General features: G+C 47.6%; 2 protein-coding genes across 2 annotated transcripts in view; one reads left to right on the plus strand and one right to left on the minus strand.

The window, feature by feature from the left end:
* The first annotated feature begins 3,300 nt into the window (after window positions 1-3,300).
* On the plus strand, window positions 3,301-5,686 carry cbr4 (carbonyl reductase 4). The gene is made up of 6 exons (XM_068743163.1): window positions 3,301-3,421; window positions 4,141-4,289; window positions 4,352-4,472; window positions 4,580-4,716; window positions 5,270-5,404; window positions 5,508-5,686. Exons 2-6 carry the CDS (start codon window positions 4,145-4,147, stop codon window positions 5,684-5,686), a joined length of 717 nt encoding a protein of 238 aa, XP_068599264.1. The 5' UTR covers window positions 3,301-3,421; window positions 4,141-4,144.
* A 1,045-nt stretch (window positions 5,687-6,731) lies between these two features.
* The window catches only part of palld (palladin, cytoskeletal associated protein), a 52,009-nt gene continuing 40,142 nt past the window's right edge, over window positions 6,732-18,598 (minus strand). Inside the window, exons 12-23 of the mRNA XM_068743162.1 lie at window positions 14,854-15,516; window positions 14,030-14,174; window positions 13,625-13,726; window positions 12,877-12,915; window positions 11,744-11,965; window positions 11,293-11,442; window positions 10,962-11,050; window positions 10,073-10,205; window positions 8,767-8,974; window positions 8,519-8,684; window positions 8,300-8,433; window positions 6,732-8,222 (exon numbers count right to left, since the gene is read on the minus strand). Of these exons, the coding sequence (XP_068599263.1) occupies window positions 8,062-8,222; window positions 8,300-8,433; window positions 8,519-8,684; window positions 8,767-8,974; window positions 10,073-10,205; window positions 10,962-11,050; window positions 11,293-11,442; window positions 11,744-11,965; window positions 12,877-12,915; window positions 13,625-13,726; window positions 14,030-14,174; window positions 14,854-15,516 (2,212 nt within the window). The 3' untranslated portion in view covers window positions 6,732-8,061. The remainder of the gene's footprint in view (window positions 8,223-8,299; window positions 8,434-8,518; window positions 8,685-8,766; window positions 8,975-10,072; window positions 10,206-10,961; window positions 11,051-11,292; window positions 11,443-11,743; window positions 11,966-12,876; window positions 12,916-13,624; window positions 13,727-14,029; window positions 14,175-14,853; window positions 15,517-18,598) is intronic.

The following is an 18,598-nucleotide window of genomic DNA, read 5'->3' on the forward strand; positions in this document are numbered from 1 at the left end:
TATTGACTTCAACTATTGTGAGACTGATTGGTGATTGGTGGGGATATGATCATACTTAGTGCTTGACCAGAAAGAATAAGCAGTTTGTGAATCAGTCCATCTGATCAAATACGTCAACATGTCATTTCTTTATTCATAACGTGTTCGTTGGATCCGTGAATGAAACTCTCTGATGACATAGTGTTGTTAGGTGAGATTACAGACGGACCTCCTGCCTCAGCATTTCATGACTTTGTGACTTATTCATTTGACCTCCAGTCGGACCTTTGACATCTGAGCTGGTCGTTAAACACTTTAATGTCGAGGCAGTCACTGAAATGGGACGTGTTGTGGCTTTGAGGGCGAGTTTACTGACCAAATTGGACCCATAGTGTAAAATGTGCGAAGGTTTTTTTGTTTTTTCTTCATCGTGTTTTATTAATTGAGGGGGACCACTGTGTAACTGACTGCTGGAATATATTATTGTATTTTGTTTGAAATTTGAGGAGTCTGGAAAAAGATGGTACGAATCACTGTTGGGACCTTCTGTGTCTTTCCGAGTATTCTCTTAGGATTAATCTGTCTCGTTGTCTTGGCAGTCACTGCACCAAACGCCGGCTCCGTGCTGAACTCTGCTGGGCTTCTTTACACCTCCGAATTGATGTCCCGTACATATTCATGCATTGGCTGCACAGTTCTCAAAACATGAAGCATTTCTTCCAGTTAATCAAATATATTTTCTTTTTGGGAATGCATGGTAACACAAAGTTTGTTTGATCCAACTTAACGGTTGTTCCTCATGCCAAGGTGACTTACTTGATTTTTTTATTTTTTTTGTATCTGTAGTTATTATGTTTGTCTGAAAATGTTGAAACTTTATTTCGCACAAGTCTGTTATGTGAAAAAGAAATCTGAAGTATGTGTGGGAATAGCACATTTTGTAAAAAAAATAAAAAATCTCTATAACAATAAAAGCTAATGGTTTCCATAGATGCTCAGGCTCCGTCATTGTTTCATGCCAGATATGCAGTGCTCTCTCTTTTTCATTTTCTCCTTGTGTTTCGTAGTGCTGGCGGTGCAGAACTGTCTAACAGGAAAAATATCAAAGATATAAATCACTGCTGTTGTCCTCCCATCTCTTCTTCTCCCCGTCCCAAACCCTGGCAAGCACGAGATGTATAGAGTCTCAGGTTGACAGAAAGCATTCACTCACTGTGAATGTATTGCAGAAAGACATTTGTTCCTAATTAAATGTATCTGGGACAAGTCAGGGTACATGTGGCCCTTAATGACTGGAGGAGTAAATGGTCCTTGCTCTAAAGGGGCCCCTCCTGTGACTTACAGAGAGTCGAGCCTTCCCAGCGTGCTGAGCTGGGAAACGCTGACTGGAACTGACAACCACCCAGAGAGGTCACCGCGCTGCACACGGTTCCCTGCAGACCAAGGGTTACCACGGACATGCATTGTTCCAGTGTAAGAGTGAAAAGTGTGCATGTTTATCCCTTTCTCTGTCTCTGGCCACTTTACTCGTTCTTGAGTTTTGCCATCTGACGGAAGTGTGAGTTTAAGAGGTGCAAGTGTTGAAGGTGCCTGTTTGGTTAGCTTGCACGTGGGTAGATTCTGTGTGTAAACAGTGTACATAGAAGTCAATATTCATAGCTGCAAAGGCTGTGAAGAATTCAGGAATTGAGTCCCAAGGTCAGGAATTTCTTGATAATGATCTACCCCAGGGTGTGTCAGCCAGTTCAAGTCAACCATTGAGAGGAGCGCCATTCCCTGCACCAGATAACAGAGTTGGCATTCACTGTATATCAGGTATATTCTTTGAATATACACTATAGCGGTTCATTGTACCATTATGCATTTGCATGAGAAATTATTTTCAGATTCAAAGAAATTCTCAAATGCATCTCATTTGCGGCTTAATTGCACGGAATTGAAAATGTGCTCAAGTGAGCAGGCAAGAAATACTAGTAAATGAGTGTAGATGTAAATGGTTGCAGAGGCATATCTAGTGTGTGTGTGTGTGTGTGTGAAAGAATAACATGGATCTATTGGTGGTTATCATTCGATCATTTTAGTGTGAAAGAGGACGATATTGTCTTGGTGTCCTGGAAGTTTTCAATTTTTTGCAAAGCAAGAACACATTCCTATACTGTGCTTGTATTTTTCTGCTGCAGTGTGGATATAATTCATGCAGCACATCTTGTGGCTGTGATTTAACCTGAGCACATTCAATCCTGCAGCTTGTCTACATCTGATGGACGGTCCAGGTGTGTAGGCCATGGCCACCCACTCTCAGCATTACTCACCTTATTTTGTAGACTAGAGACAGCTTTGCTTTACTAATGGAATGTGTGTCCTCTGAGAACAATGATCCATAAAGAGAAGTTGAGAAAGAATGACTGTAATGAACAGTCAGTAGCCTATTGCATTGTGTGGTAAGGTCACTCTGGCCTGTAGGTATAAATAGATTATCTAAAAGCTAACACTGTGCTCAGAGACAAATTTAATTCTTCCTGTAAAATCAGAGCATTCTCAGAAAGCACTGTAATAAATGTAAGCCCTGTTTGGCAGTATATTCTTGCGTAACCAGAAATTAAAATGAATAATGTGCATGTTATGATGTGGAAAAGCTATTATCATAAACTCATATCATTACATTTTCATGTCATGACAAGAAACCTTCATTATATTCTTAACTATGATTTTTAAGCTTAATAAGCTTAATAATATTTATATATGTATATAAAGTAAATATATATATTGCTATTTCCATGGTAATGTGTAGATTTAACAGGAAAGGGTTTCCATTATAATCAGATGAATGTTTTGGGAATAATGTTGAACATTTTGCTGTAAAATTTGGCCTAATGAAGCAAATCCCGCCGTGAGTTGGATGTCAGATGTAGAATATAAAGAACACGATAAAGTACAAATATAATAAGGGCAATAAAAATGTCACATGTTTGCATACGTGGAAGTTACACAACCATGGTTATAACAATAAAAATGCGGTGACGTGAGGTTCTCTTTTATAACAACAAACAGGCTTCCGTACATTTTCCAGAGAACAATGCGTAACTGTTGGCCTTTAAATGACGTCATTAAGTTACTGTTTTGTATACACAAGCGTGTCTTTGTTGTATACTGTCAGCTTTTTGCATTCAGGTTAAAAAGGCTAGTAGTTTCCGCTGCGGAGGCTCAAACATGAACGCACTTTAAACGCTTCCAGATTCACAGAAACAACCTGGAGACGAGCGACTCTGCGTCCGCAGCGCCATCTATCGGCCAAAGACGAGTAGCGCAACAACATCGAAAACAAATATGGCGGCGTCCATGAAGTCGCTCTCCTCTCGTGTCTTATGTCTTTATTCTGTCATTAAACTTGTTTAATGCGGAGCAGGTTTTCCCCCACAGCAACATAACCATCGAAAAAAAGGTACGACACAGTTATATGTTTAAAATTTGTGTTGCAACATTTTTCTTTAGCTATAAAACTGCAAAGACAACAAAATTAGTCGTTAATGTTGAGCTGTTCTTGACATTCTTCGAGTTACACACTACTTATTTCCTCCATAACAGCATTAGGACGCCTGTAGTGCATTTTATTCTCGCTATTACATGTTTTATAGTTGCAGTTATCAATAGATTTAACCGGTTCTTATACGGTGTAATGCAGAATATATGTATCTTCTGATTAAGTCTTAGCTTGTCTTTTTTACACTGAAGGAATCAGTTTAGCTCACATAATTTGAAACGATGACAGGTTTACGTTGAGTGTTTTTGGCATAATCAATCCTTCAATCAAAGGTCAATAAACTCTTAATTTTTAATTTCCATTTTAGGAAAATGCTGTAAAATAAATAAAATGTCATATCACTTGCATTTGGATGGATCATGTGATCGAACAGGGAGAAGATCTATTTCACTATCATTTGTAAAGTAACCTATACCACTCTTTTGGTAGTTGAAGGACCCAGATGGCTCTACTGAGCTGGCCTCTCCGTGCCTGTTAAATATCTCCTAGATGGTTTTTCCTGTAAGGTCAAAAGGTGGTTCAGTCTGAAACTCAAGGCTTTCTGCGGCCTACGTTTGGCACAGTTCTAGTTCTTACCACACCGGTGCAGTGCCGTGATGATGTGTGTGTGTGTCCTGCAGTGTCATGTCCAGGCTGGCAGTGGTGTGTGGCGGCTCCAGGGGCATCGGCAGGGCCGTGTCCCGCCTGCTGGCAGAGAGGGGCTGCAGGCTGGCAGTTGTCTCCAAGAACAAAGATGCTGCCTGCGCTGCAGTGGCATCTCTGCATGGAGGTAGAGGAGCATGTCATGTTTGTAACCATGAATGTACTCACAGACCTGTATCTGCTCTCCAGCTGACCACATGGCTCTGAGCTGTGACGTCTCCAAAGAGCAGGAGGTGCAGAAAACCTTTGAGACGATCCAGAAGACCAGTGGAAACATCTCTTATCTTGTGAATGCAGCTGGAATCAACAGGTGAGCTTCAGTGGCTCCTTATCAACAAATCAAAGACATTTACATGAGGTTGTAACTAATGGTGTGTGTGTGTGTGTGTGTGTGTGTGTGTGTGTCCGTTCATTCAGGGACGCTCTGTTACTAAGGACCAAACCAGAGGACATGGTGGCTCTGCTTCACACCAACCTGCTAGGCACCATGCTGACCTGCAGGGCGGCGCTGCGCAGCATGCTGCACACACAGGGAGCTGCCATTGTTAATATAGGTATTGATCACTGAATCCAATCTCGTTGTATATCCACTATGCAATGACAATAAAGGCTGTCTATTCTATTCATGATTGGGGTCGTGTTGTCAGGTCGGTCGCTAGGGGGCAGTGTGCATCAATCCTACTTTCTTCATTCATAAAGCATTAAAAACCACTGGTATGTCTTAGCTTTACATGAAAAGCATACCAGATGTTTATTTATTGTGTTGACTGTGATATGTAATGTAAAGTAGCATTTTTAGGTAATTCTCGTGTATTTATGGCATTAAATCTGTGAGTTTGTACATCTCCAGATAATAATTTATGTTTTTTAGCAGCTGTTTGAAATGAACTAGAGCTACAAACACACAACTACCAGTAGACGTGACACTATGCTGATTGCCGTTCTAGTTAATATACTGAGATACGTTGTACTCGTACGTTGTCGAGTGTAGAGAAGCTTCGTAAATCTTTGTGCTATGCTTTTCATTATAATTCATTCATCCTCCTTGTGTAAAAGTTGTAGTTTCACACGTCGCACTCTGTAGTTTTGACCAGTGCCCTTTTGCAGGCTCTGTTGTTGGTCGGAAGGGGAACGCTGGTCAGTGTGTCTACAGCGCCACTAAAGCGGGTCTGGAAGGCTTCACACGCTCTTTGGCAAAAGAAGTCTCTTCACGCAACGTGAGAGTGAACTTGCTGGCTCCAGGTGGGATACCGCTTTTTCCTAACTTCATTCTATGATGTCTCTACTTCTGCCACCTTATTGTTTTTGTTGTTGTTGTTGTTGCTGCGACTCCTCTTACATTCAGGTTTCATCCACACTGACATGACCGCCGGCCTGAAGGAGGACGGCAGGGAGCGTACCATTCCACTGGGCAGATTTGGCGAGCCGGAGGAAGTAGCCCAGGCTGTCCTCTTCCTCCTGGAGTCCCCCTACATTACTGGACAGGTACTGGCGGTGGATGGAGGGCTGCAGCTGGTCATGTAGGGAATGAGGCCTTCCTGTGGAGTTAACTCACCACTCAGGACACTGGCAGCGAGGATGGTGAACCCTCACTCTGCATGGAAACTCTACGTCTTGATTCAGGCATAGGATTTTAGGGGGGGGGGGGGGGGTCGTTTCAAATTGAAATAAAGGGATGCGTGAGGAGCGACTCGCTGATTAAAAAGGGAATATTTACAGCTCACAAGCCAACATGGCTGAAGTTGGATGTCATTGAGTGAGATTAGATATACAGTTTGTATTGTAAGAATCTTAATGGTTAAAATAAAACTTGTGCATGAGCGACTTGTTTATGGGAGGCAATAATCAGTCAAATCTCTATCCTGCTGCACCATCTTTCTGCCGAGTCACTCTCTCCAGCCACAGGAGGCCTGGCCTGGTGTGTGTGTGTGTGTGTGTTTGTTAGAGAGACAGTCCTTTGTGACTAACTGCTGACTCCAGAGTGTCTGGCCTCTTCCAGACCTCCATGCCCCGAGGTCCTAAATTCAATCAGTAAATTGACATTTTTTCCATGACTGTAAAGCGCCCATTCAGGATATGTTCCCCTACCTCCACATGGAGACCCCCCCCCCCCCCCCCTCACAGCCAGCACGTTTCCTGTCCACCAGCGGCCCCCTGAACCCACCTCTGCAGGGGCCTGTCGAGAGGCCTCATTGGGCTGCAGCTGGAGGAAATTAGAGGTAGTGGTGGGGATGGGAGGGGGTATTTTTAGCTCTGGGAATGTTTTGAGTGTCCAGTTTCAGCTACGGACCTGCGGTGTGGACGGATGGGGCTGGGGGGGGGGGCTGCCACGATGAGGCCTGAAGTGGCTGCATTGCTTGTTCACGGCGTGGAAACATGCTGTCACTGCGTTCTGTTTTGCATTGTCTTTTGTACCTGTGGCCTAAATGTTGTTTTCACTTTAAAGATTGGATTACATTCTTCTCTAGTTGGCATTCTTAGCAATAAAGGTATTTTCCACTGGCATTTTGGCATTCCTCTCCCTTTCAGGAAGAGCCTGCAAGTCTATAAAAACACGTCACGCTGTCTCTTAAGAGTTTTATTTTTATTAACTTTCATAACCTAAAAGGATATCAGGAGAACAGTCCATATACAGGCATGGGTTGGCATAGAAATGTGCAAAAACAGTCACGGTCAGCTGACAGTCGATAGTAGTAGTTATAAATATACCTTGCCTTTCACTTGTCACTAGCGTCGTGTTTTCTACCCCTGAATACTGGTAGCATTGTGGTGTTATCACCAATCCTGGAATAAAGTTTGACACTATACACGTGTCCAAAAATAACATGCAAAGAAAGTGTGTTTGTATGAAGCCTGAAAGTGACTCAAGGCAGTAAATATATTTATAAAACCTTATGATACAGAAGATATTGTTTTATCGGTGAACAAAGGGTCGATTGTCGGGAAAGTAAAATACCAGTAAATGTTTTTTTTCCATACAAAAATAAAAATGGTCAATCTGTGTGACAAATACACCGAAATCCTTTCACAGCACCCTCTGAGTGGAAAAAATTCAGTCCACACTTAAAAAAAAGAAATATTGGAGAAGAATAGAAATCACCAAATTGAGACGTCGTCGCCGAAGTCTTCTGTTATTTTTACCGTTCTTCGCATCTTTTCTCTCACGAGGTTAAAGACGTCACAAAAACCTGCTCTTACCTTCCCTGTCTGTTCCGACCTTCCTATTCTTTTCACCAAACCTCATTTCTTTTCCTAAAAAAAAAAAGAAACGACACTAAACATACCATTTGTAAGGCCCGGCCTTTTCCACAATCTGTGAGCAACTCTCTGACCTGACAACACCGAGACTGACTACAACAAGATACGGTCGGTATCAGCGCCGCGCTGCACAAGCCCACACGAAAAACCTTTGTGATCTCCTTCGTCAAAAGAGACTCGAACGGTCTCCATTGAGTCTTTTTCGGGGACGTCCCTCTTCTGCATCACAGCAGAGCAGCGTTCTGCTTAGATACGGTGAGAGTCTGTCATTCAAATGGCACCACATGCATTTTGTGTGTCATTTTTAAAACTGTGTTTTTTTGTTTTTTATTTATCCCTACAGACATGAGAGCCACTTAATAAGACAACCTAATGCAAAACAGTTCACTAAACACTTCCTCATGGAAAATACTCAACCAATTTCCAGGTCCTGTTGACCAAATGAAACTTGATGAAATGTGTAATATTGTGTTATTTGTCGTTTGTTTGTGTCGTACTGTATAAACATGAAAACCACGGCCCACCCTCCCTTTAGTTCATGATCTGAAGTTCAACGATAGACTCCCTCAGGCAGACAAGGTTATATATGTCTCAGGAGTGCTGGGAGCAAGGGCAGCTTCCAGGGTGGGGTGGGGGGGGGTCTACAGGTCATCGCTCTCCACCAGGCCTCCGGGCTGCAGTGGGCTCGAGTCAGGGAAGAACGCCGCCTTGACGTCCAGCCCTCTCTCCGTCAGTGCTGCGTAGCGGCTGGTGGAGGGGCGCACCTTCTTGGGCTTGGGGAGGTGAGGCTGCTGCCACTGAGCTGTGGGTGGAGCAGAGCTGGGTTTAGGAGTGTGACTCGATAAGAGCGTGAGTTCCTGTCCCCGAGTCTGAACTCACTGTGGACGTCGAGGCGAGCGGTGCTGGAGACGATGCCGGCTTCATTCTTGGCTGACACTGTGTACCAGCCGGCATCTTCTTTCATGGCCGGCTGAATGATCATGCACAGGTAGCCACAGTTATCCTGGTGCATGCTGGGAAGGGACATAGATTTAAGGTAGTATCTACAAAGACTATTGCTCATTTTCAGCTACAAAGCCCTTTGGACCTTTTATTCACCTGATTCTGTCTGTGTTGTGAGTGAACGACTCATTCTCCCTTTTCCAGAAGATCTGCGGGTAGGGAACGCCTGCGACGCGACACTCCAGCCGGACAGGATGACCCTCAGCCACACTGGTGTTCTGCAGCTTCTCCGTAAAAGTAGGCACCTTGTGCATCTCTTTGGCTGTGAAAGGAGTTGTTGCTCAGCCGTTTCCCCGCTTTAAATCGTGCCAGCATGCATCGCCGGCCCGTCGGCTTCTATTTACCTGCAACAATGAGCTCCAGGTTAAAGGAGTTCTGCCCGGCTCGGTTGCTGGCGATGCAGGTGTAGATGCCGGCGTCGCGGCTGGTCACGGGCTCGATGACCAAGGAGTGAACACCATTTTCCCTCACGAGCATCTTATGGGCAGAGTCAGGTCTGATGGCCTGTCCGTTCAGCTGCCAGACGAGGTCAGGGGTGGGGAGGCCGCTCACCTGCAAGCGGTGACAGGAATACAATCGGTTTATTAGCTGCATGTGGCCAGCGTGGGAGATTATATTATATGAATCTATTTTTTTTAATCCAGTGTGTAAAAGGAGGACAGCATTGATAGATATCAGAAAAGAGATCAGACTAAGCAGGGAGTATTTCTGGAAAGTCTGGAAAAGTACATCTGATCTGTAAATAAATCTTTGCTATGAATATCCTTGTCCTTCGAGGCCCAGAGGAAACAGAGACTTAGTTTATTTCTGGCTAGCATAAAATACAGTGTTTTTATAGTGAGCTGATTGCGTCTTTTTATTACATGAATCGGTTTTTAAAGAGTTTCCAAGCGCTGCAGGCTGGAGGAAGGCAAGGTGATGATGAGGAAGATGAAGAGGAGTACAACCAGCACAATGGTGAGAGGGGAAATAGACGTAGAAAACCTGATCCCACTTAATCCCTGAAAAATGACGTCTCTGCAGTCACTAAAGAAGTTGGAATGCACAGGGAGGGAAATTCTCCTTCGGCCATGCAGACATGGAGCCTCCATGAAAGCAATACAGACACTGAATTAAAGGGCGGAAGCAAACTGCTTCTCTGCATTACTATGATTAACATATTCTCTTTGGTGCGGCCATTTTCCTCTGAGTCATGTCTCAGATATTCCAAATCGCTCCTGCCCGCGTCGAAGAGCAGCAGATCAGGTGCCGTGTTCACCTGCAGGGTAGAAGCGCAGAATGCTTCGGCAGAAGGCGGCTCGAAAAGGCTTCCGCCAATTTAAACCCCATCCCATTAAACAGTCAGTCAGATATAAAAAGACTTGAGCACATTAAAGTTTATAGCTTGACATGCCAAACCAGACCAAAAGCACAGTGTATAATTTCACTTTTCTCTTTTCAAGTTTAAAAATGTCCTTCAGTGACATTGGCACTGTCTCACGGGACTTCGATGGATATGTGACGGGCAGAGGAAGCAGCATGATCCTTAACCGGTCTTCATCCTCATCAATAAAGAACCGCAATAAAGACTTTGACCTTCCTTCTGCCTTTCATCACGTTTATGCACCCATGTTGGTGCAAATTCACACTCTATTAAGGACGAGTATTTACCTTGCAGTCCATCCGACACAGTCGACCCTCCTGGACGATGAGGTCACCGGGCGCCTGCAGGAAGTGGGGGCGGAAGTGACGCTCTTGGATGTTATCGTTCTCATCGCCGCTGTCTCTAGACCTGGACCTGGGTCTGGCGGAGGGGAAACCACGCAGTATTAGGGCTAAATATCAGAACCTGGATGACAAGTATCTTTAATGTGTTTGTAAGACTTGGAATGAATTCCCCTTTCAGGTAACGTGATGATTCTTACATTTTGTGAATATGCAATACTCTTGTATTTGTATGTATTTCTTTTACATTATGCACACGTTGGTCTGTTTTATGCTCTGGCGTCCTTTCCACTCGCTCTGCTATGCACGGTTTTCTGAAACCAAGCATAGCAGGTCAGAACCCACCGATGATCACGTGACACTGCCCTGCAAGGACGACATCACAAATCTGCACGCCAAGCAGGAAAGAGGGAAGGAAGGAGCGCCGACTTCTATCTCAATCTGCCCTTTCCATCAAAACATCTCGGAGCTCAGTGTTGTTCATCTAGATAACAGCTCACAGGTGCTGCGAGGAACATCTGTGGTCTTCTGATCTTTTTTCGACTCGGGTGAATGCATGCTGTATATATACAGAGTGATCGGACCAATGAGGAACAAAACAGCAAGCAGGTGTTCCCTCTCATTGACATGGAATAGAGTTGTTTTCTTTTTCACGGTGGTCAACTTGGACTGAGCTCACAGCAAACGTTTGTGCAAACTGCAGCCACATGGAACATTTCACGTCAGAATAACACGCAGCAGAAGGGCGAGTGAGTGCAGACTCGACGCCGCTGGCCATCAGCACCTCAAAGTTGAGCAAGATTGCCGTTGCTGGTTGCGGTCAGACAGCCCTCACCTGCGCATGTGTGCGGGCGTGGAGCGCTGGCTGCGTCCTCGCTGGTTCACGGCCTGGACCATCATCCTGCCGGTGCAGCTCACCCTGCCCTGAGGGGAGGAGTGAGAGAGAGTGAGGCGCTGACAGTCCGCCGCACGACCAGCAGCAATCAGATCAGGAGGAGGAAATGACAAGTGTTAGAGCATAAAGAGCCGTTAGACGGCCCGTATGCACATGAATGTTTGACCCTCTTTGGGGTTTCAGGGATCTCCTGTCTCTTCCGGCCTGGAGACTGTGGACTATTTATCATATCTGATCGTGTTGTGTTGCCGCGCTGCTCCTGCACGCTCACCTCGGGGTTGCCAGCCATTATGGTGTAGTTGCCGTCATCATCCAGCGAGGCTGCGGCGGTGTGCAGAGAGCAGGTCCCGTCGGCACCACGGCTGATCCGGTAGTGCTCGCTCCTCTTGGAGATTTGCTTGCCATCTTTGAACCAATACACCTGGGAGAAAAGACGAGACCAACGAGGTATAAGAGGAGCTCTGATCCAGAAGACTGAGCCTCCCCTCCCTCTCTCTGCTTTCTCAACCCTCGTTCTGAAGCCTGTCATCGCCGTTTCATTAGCGTGGCTCGGCAGCCGTAGCCAGAGTGTGTTGTTGCAAAAGGCCTTCCCTTATCATATCGCAGAGCACATGTGCAGGACACGTTCTATCACATTACACATCAGCAACTCCCACAAAATGAAGCCAATGACCGAGAATGACATCATCATAATTATCCAGAGCGATGACCCGCATTGGTACCTTTGGCTTGGGGTCTCCCTTGACCTTGCAGGAGAAGGTGACCGGCATGCCCTCAAATACTTTGTAGTGTTTGAGCTTCTGATTGAAGGACGGCGCCACCCCCTGGCCGGCGGTGTCTTCGTCGTGCTGCACATCATCGTCTGATTCTTCCACCGATGAACGCTCCAGCCGGAATTCAATCTCACTGATCAGGCGCTGCTCGAAGCTGGAGACCTTGTATTCCTGCACACCGGTGGGGGGGGGGGGTAGAGGCATTTAGAAAGAGGCCAAGATGGAACTACTACGGCAGGATTGTGGGATCATGTGGGGGAAAGGCAAGAACATCAAGGAGCATGCAGAAAGCAACCAATCAAAGTACGTTCGTCCCGATTTCTCAAGCACTCGTTAACTCGTCTTCATGATCACCAAACTGCCAACTTTCGCTCGTTTCTCTAATTCGCTCGGCCTCCTTCCCAACATCTCCATCAATCTCTCATCAGCGCAGCTCGGCTGGAGCAAAGGGACCATCTGCAGAGCTGCGTGGTCTGACGACACATCGTGCGGATAATGACAGGCCTCGGACGCAGCTGCACAAGCAGCATTTATCCTCCTGGCCTCGCTCCTCCGCGGAACGGCGGCAGCCACGAACGTGGCCCATTCTGATCTGCTGAGGCGTCATCCCGTAAGAGCTCCGGGACAGCTGCAGCCTCAACGCACCTTTGTAGAACCGCACGAAAGCCCAGCGTGATTCCTGCTTCAAATTTTAAGCGTAATCATATTGCAGCATGCGTTGCAGACAGATCAAAGTGCAGCGTGGGGAGAAGCAAATGTGCTGACGTGCGTTTTTCGAGTTTGAACATGCTTCGGTAACCGAGTCCTCTCTCCCGAGCCGAACTCGCTGACGACAGCTTAAAAGGTGCAGAGATCATGTTGGACGTTGTGCGTTCCGTGTGCACACGTCTGCACTTTATCTGTCAATGTGTAACTGCAGACAACACAACACAAATTCCGCACTTCTGCCTGTTGTGTGCTCTTGTTCCCTTATCAGCTGATTCCCAGGCCGATCCTGTGCCCGGGTTTTAGTGCGTGACATTTAACACAGAGTGAATTGGAAAAACCCAGAAGGTGGTGAAGTAAACAAAGGCTTCAAAAACCTTTTGAAGGAGCGATTCTCTATCGGGCGGTTTGTCTTCCTGTGGAGAGAGACAGGTTGTGTTGTGTTGTGTTGTCGTCGCTGTGCATCACACAGAGTGGGAAACACACGCAAAGTCCACCCGTGTTCACAAATTCAATCTTCCCTGCCGTCACAGATCATTCAAATTGTTTTAGATTCAAGCAAAGCGATGGCGCCTCAACCAATCAGAATGCTTCTGATCGCGCTGGGATGACGTGGTGCTCAATTGCTGCTTCAGATGTATTACTGTGATGGATCATACCACAGAATGAATAAAGGGTTAACATAAAGAACCATTTGCCATGTGAGTGGAGACACGGAACGTTTTGCACGCCGGCGGCTAAACGGGCCTTCGGATGGCGTCATTCCATCGCATGTTCAGCAACACTTGTTTCTTTCTGTGTGCATAAACAGAGCTTTTCACGGAGGGCTCTAGAGGACTTACAGTGTTTATGCTTGGGCTTCATAACCCACGTAAGTGTTTACAGTGACTGTGGGTGGGGGCGGGGGGGGGGGGGGGGGGGGGGTGTACTGATTCCACAGTGTATGAAGGAAAGCCAGTAATCCCATGATCTGAATGACTCCAGCGATCGTGTGGTGCATGTGCTGCGGTCGCATTAGTAGGTCAATGTAGAATGTAGTAGAATCACAAGTGAGTTTGTGAGTGTGTGGTTTTGCCCCCCCCCCCCCCCTCCAGGTGTGTGAGCCCACAGCGCCACCCACCGTACCTGTGTGACGGGCTCCTCCTCTGTGTCCTGTGTGTTTAAGACGGTGGCGGCGTTGTCAGCACCCAGCAGCCTGCGAGCCATCTTCTCCTCATAGGTTAACCTCTGGAAGCAGGGATTAATGGGGTCAGCCGGGTTAGTGTGTGAGTGGCACCACCAGCGAGCTACCGGTACCGACACCCCGTGTTGATCAGGGACGTAATTACGGATGGAGAGGACACTCCTCTGTTGACGGCGTTTCAGAAACACGTTTATGAGTCGTAAAAGGGCTCACTTGCATGAATACGTGGATGATTTGTTAATCTGTGTTACTGAACGTGTGCAGTCCCTGCACACACACACACACACAGCTGTTTCAGTGACAGACAAAGCACACTGCAACACGCACGCACACGCACACACACACACCTGTTGGCCATTGCTTATGCGCTCCTCTTTAAAGCGCAGTTTTCTCTCCAGGTCCTGGATGACGGCGTCCTTCGACCCTTGGATGTCCGAGTCAGACGTGATGCGAGCCGTTCTGCTGACTGGAGACCGTTTTGGGAAGGCTTTACTGAAAGGACGAAAACATGACAGAAGTCAGTGCACTCCGCTCTGTGATGGTATCTCTCGATATAGCAACTCCTCTTCCCTCGCTAGCCCTCTCACATCCACCCTTATCTGGACATGTCCAGCTAAAGCATTCCACAGCACGTCCGCTTATCTCTTACATGTGCAGCAGGAATGTCAGGGTGAGCACGGGGGGGGGTTGACGGTGGACGTGGAATGCCAATATGGATGAAGAAATAAATAAATCTCTCCCATCAGAAGGGGATTATCTCCAAAACAAGATATTTTTTATCACTGAAACCAATACACAGAGCCCAAAACCTAAATCCAGAGGGGGTTCACATGAAGAGCTGCGTGAGGAGCTCTGTGAAGCGATGGATCCTGACAGCCGGCGCATCAGTCAGCTACACCTCTGGGATCCTTGTGTATATTTAATGCCATAAGGAAACCAACGCTCTCATCCCGGGGAACGCCTCTTGCGTCTATGTGTGCGCTTTGGTACGTTTAAAAGGGCTTTTCATTTAAACACGCTGTGTAAGAATGTAAACACGTCGTCTTCCATCCGGCTGACATCCTGCTCGCTGGCAGCAGGTTCATCTGCTAGGGAGCTCCAGTCAGTGGCATGAAGAACCACGCGGAGGCAAGCTGAGAGACATCGGTGCTGTGTGTGAGGGGGCGCTTACACGGTCCCGTTGCCTTTAGGAAGGCCCAGGGCGTTGACCGTAGGGCTGCCGGGAGATGAAGGTGTGGCGGGCAGCACGGAGGACAGGAAGCTGGACGCTGGAGATGGAGGCACCGATGAGAACGGCGAGGAGATATCTGAGTAGGCTGGAGATGAAGAGACAGGTGGAGGGGGGGGAGGCGGGGGAGGGGGGAAATCTTGGGCGGGACCCGATGGAGAGGACAGGCTGGAGCTCAGGAAGGGCGGAGGAGGAGGTGGGAATGAAGGAGAGGTTGGAGACTCCACGCTGGCCTCCTTCGTGAAAGGGGGCATGGTGAGCCTGTTGAAAGGCCTGTGTGAGGCGGGGGGTGATAGGGGGGAGGACAGACTGGATGCCGAGGAGCCGGAGGACTGGGTGACGTAGCCCGTCCCCCCGGGGGACTGAGCAGCAATGAACTGCTTGGGCCGGGCGTAGTTGAAGGTGCTGGCCTGCATGGCTGAGTTGCTCTCCAACTCCTGGAAGGATGGGGGAGGGGGAAGAGGTGGAGATGGCGGCGCAGGTGGAGGAATATCCTGAGGTGGAGGCGGGACTTCCTGATTCTGCTGCTGCTGCTGCTGCCAGTTGACTGCTTCCTGCTGCTCGAATAGAATCTGGTCGTGCAGCTGCTTCAGTTGGGACGCGTTCCTGCAGCAGAAGAGAGCCGTCGTTAATGACAGTCAACAGAAACGCTGATTTCTGAAGAGACATTCATTCTTTATGAGGGGGGGGGGGGGGGCGTGAGCATGAGTGACGGCGAGTCAAAATGTCAATCAAAGAGACGACTGATGTTAATTACCGAATCGGCACATTGGCATGTGCACATGAGTCTGACCCCTTTAGCAGGAAGTGAAGAGCTTTTATTCTGGTCCGAAGGCGATAGCTGGACCTCAGGTTCAGTCTATGAAGTGTGTCGGCAAATTGTGCGTGTGTGTCGGAGTGTGTTCTGGGAAGGAAACCGCTGCACCAGCAGTGCGGTCTGATAGGTTATCAGCCCCCAGCGCTTCACAAAGACTTGTTAAAAAGCCAGCCTGTTGACAATACGTCAAGCATGCTGCAGGAGTGAGGAGATAAGTGCAGCAGTGAGAAAACCAGCTCTGTCCGAGCAGCCCTTTATCCTCATGCTGGGTGAACTGGTCGGAGCCCAGGCGTGTTTTTCTGCCCGAGGCACTCGAGGTGTGGCTTTCAGTGGAACTGTGATGAAAGAAAAACAAAATGCAATGTTGTTTCGTTTTGCCAGCGATGTGTCCTGATGATGGGCGGTGTTTTCTCAGAGAGGTGTAGTCATCCAGTCGCTCCCCCAGGTTCGCGTTATCACGTCACCGTGGGAGGGAGGGATGGTTTCCAAATGTCGTCGCGTCATCAGCTCCAAACCAACACTTTTTATTTTCCTCGCTGAAACGAGCTCGGGCACACTCCAGGAAAACCTACAGGCTCTTGTTGAGGGTGTGTAAAAGCATACCATGTGTGTGTGTGTGTGTGTGTGTGTGTGACCCTGATGAGTTCTTCATAGGCTGCCTGTTGAGAATACACTGTGCATCCTAGGGATTGATGTTGTCAGGATTCCTCCAGGGCTGGCTTCACAAGTCTAAATCTGTTCCAGATGTTGAACAATCCCCCCCCCCCCCCCCCCCCCCCATATACATTTGCAAACAACCACACAAAATACTTCACAGAACTGACAGTTGTAGCATAGCGCAGCAAATCCACCACACAAAATAACCACCTTCTGTCCCAGGCGGTTATTTTGGTCATATCTCACAAACCCAAACAAACAAAAAAAAAGCCTCCATTGTGATTATTCCAACAACCTGGATCTCACCCTGCAGGATTCAGGCGCGTTCGACGTGTCCCTCCTCTCTGTGTACATTTTGGCTTTACATTCTCAGGCCTGCACCGAAACAGAGCTTTTACAGGAATCGCTTGGCACAGCTCTGCGAGCCTCGCGGTTGCTCGCCGCCGGTTTGATTCCTTTTTTGGCTGTGTTGTCAGAGCATCGGGGAGAAAGAAGCACACGGGCCGTTTGCTCCAGCAAAGAGGAAGCACACTTCATTTCCTCACCGCGTCACCCCTCTCAACCCGAACCACAGCTTTACTGCCTCAGCATGAAAGAGCTTCCAGAGCTTTACAGAGTTCACCTATGCATCCAACACAAGGGGGGGGGGGGGAAACAATCTGGTTAGAGGTTCTGCTTTTTGAATATGCAACGGTTTTACCGGGAGGCAGAGAGGGTGCTGTGGTGACTGGTACACAGCTTTGCCTTAAAAGGTGCTTTCTATATATAGAACCTGCGGTTTTAGTTTAGTCACGTTAGCCTTTTCATGTCATTGACACATTCCGTGTGCTCACGTGTGATCGCGTTGCGTGAAACGGTCAGCTCGTATAATTTGCAGCTGCATGAATAGTTTTATGGCCCACTTAAAGATCGACATCAAACGCAGGACAGGGTTCACCCAGACCCTGCAGCTCGGGGACGAGGTCGCCGTGTGCACTCAACGTCCTGCCTTTTCATCCCAGCTGTGCTCGGTTGTAAAAACCTGACCTGTGCGTTGTGTAAAGCATCACCAGCTCTCTACTAACGGGCCGAGCGGCAGAACAAACCTCCACTTCTCTTTTGCTTGCTCATCGTCTTTGTGGTGGATGAATTAGGAGGGGCAGCATTATTCCTCTGTGGCCATGCCAGCAGCAGCAGCCTTGTGCTTTTACTGGTCTGGCCCGGTCCAACTGGCCCACAGAGCGAGAGACATCGTCTGTCTGTCGTCCCGTAAAACAGAATTTCCCCTTGTGTCGCTCCCTCAGTGCTTCTTTCTAGCCCCGATTTTGGTATAAAAAAAAAAAAAAGCAGTTTTGTCTTCCCATTTCGATCCTGGGAAATACTTTCCTTGGGCAGGTCCCTGTCTATAAATGATTTATTGAGGCAAAGAAAAAGACACGAGGGTAGTAAATGCAAAGATGGCTCTGGTCTGGGGTCAGTTTGTCTCTCTGGGTTCTGCATGGGGAAAGCTCAATAAACAGACCCAGGAAGGGGCTTGGAAGCAACATAACTCAGAGTGAGTTTTACAGGCTGCTGAGGTGTCAGTCAGCCGAGGTGTTGCCAGATGCAGCGGGTCTTAACCGGCGGCATCTTGGTCTCATAAAAGCGTCACCTAAATATCTGAATTGGTCGAGTTTATTTGGTGCTGCTTTGTCTTCCTGAACAATAATGACCCACGGTACGTGAGAAACGCATCCACTGTTGCACCACCTATTAAGTACCCCGGGAGCCTTTATCCGCCGCCCGTCTCCTTAACTCTGCAGGAAAGACGGAGACTTGGCCAGTTTACGCCGGGAGGGGTAGGAAGCAGCCGAGTGGACGCACACACAGGGAGTAATGAGGGAGTTCCTTCTGTAAACAACAACATGAGGCAAACTCAGGATGTGCCTGTTCTCTTTAAAAGTCTGAAGGTGTTTGGGAACAGAAAAAAAAAGTGAGCTCAGGAGTAACAAGGCACTTCCTTGGTCGTGCAGCGACTGGAACAAGGTCAAGGCTTCAGTGCGTCTGGTTTAAGCCTGTAGGCCTGCTCTATGTTTGTTTCTGCAGACAGCTGTAGCTAGGTAACAGCGTGACCTTAGGAATTGTGTCCAAATAGTCAATTGGAGCTCTGTTATCACACCTACAACACAAACACGGCCTTGGAAACCCTGCTCGAGATCATTACACACACACACACACACACACACACACATCCTC

This window comes from Brachionichthys hirsutus, chromosome 9 (genome assembly GCF_040956055.1).
Source record: "Brachionichthys hirsutus isolate HB-005 chromosome 9, CSIRO-AGI_Bhir_v1, whole genome shotgun sequence".
Taxonomy (NCBI): domain Eukaryota; kingdom Metazoa; phylum Chordata; class Actinopteri; order Lophiiformes; family Brachionichthyidae; genus Brachionichthys; species Brachionichthys hirsutus.

Coding starts and splice junctions, on each gene's coding strand:
- cbr4 (XM_068743163.1), top strand. CDS start 4,145: ATGTCCAGGCTGGCAGTGGTGTGTGGCGGCTCCAGGGGCATCGGCAGG. Junction 4,473..4,579: donor AATGCAGCTGGAATCAACAG/GTGAGCTTCAGT, acceptor CCGTTCATTCAG/GGACGCTCTGTTACTAAGGA. Junction 4,717..5,269: donor AGCTGCCATTGTTAATATAG/GTATTGATCACT, acceptor GCCCTTTTGCAG/GCTCTGTTGTTGGTCGGAAG.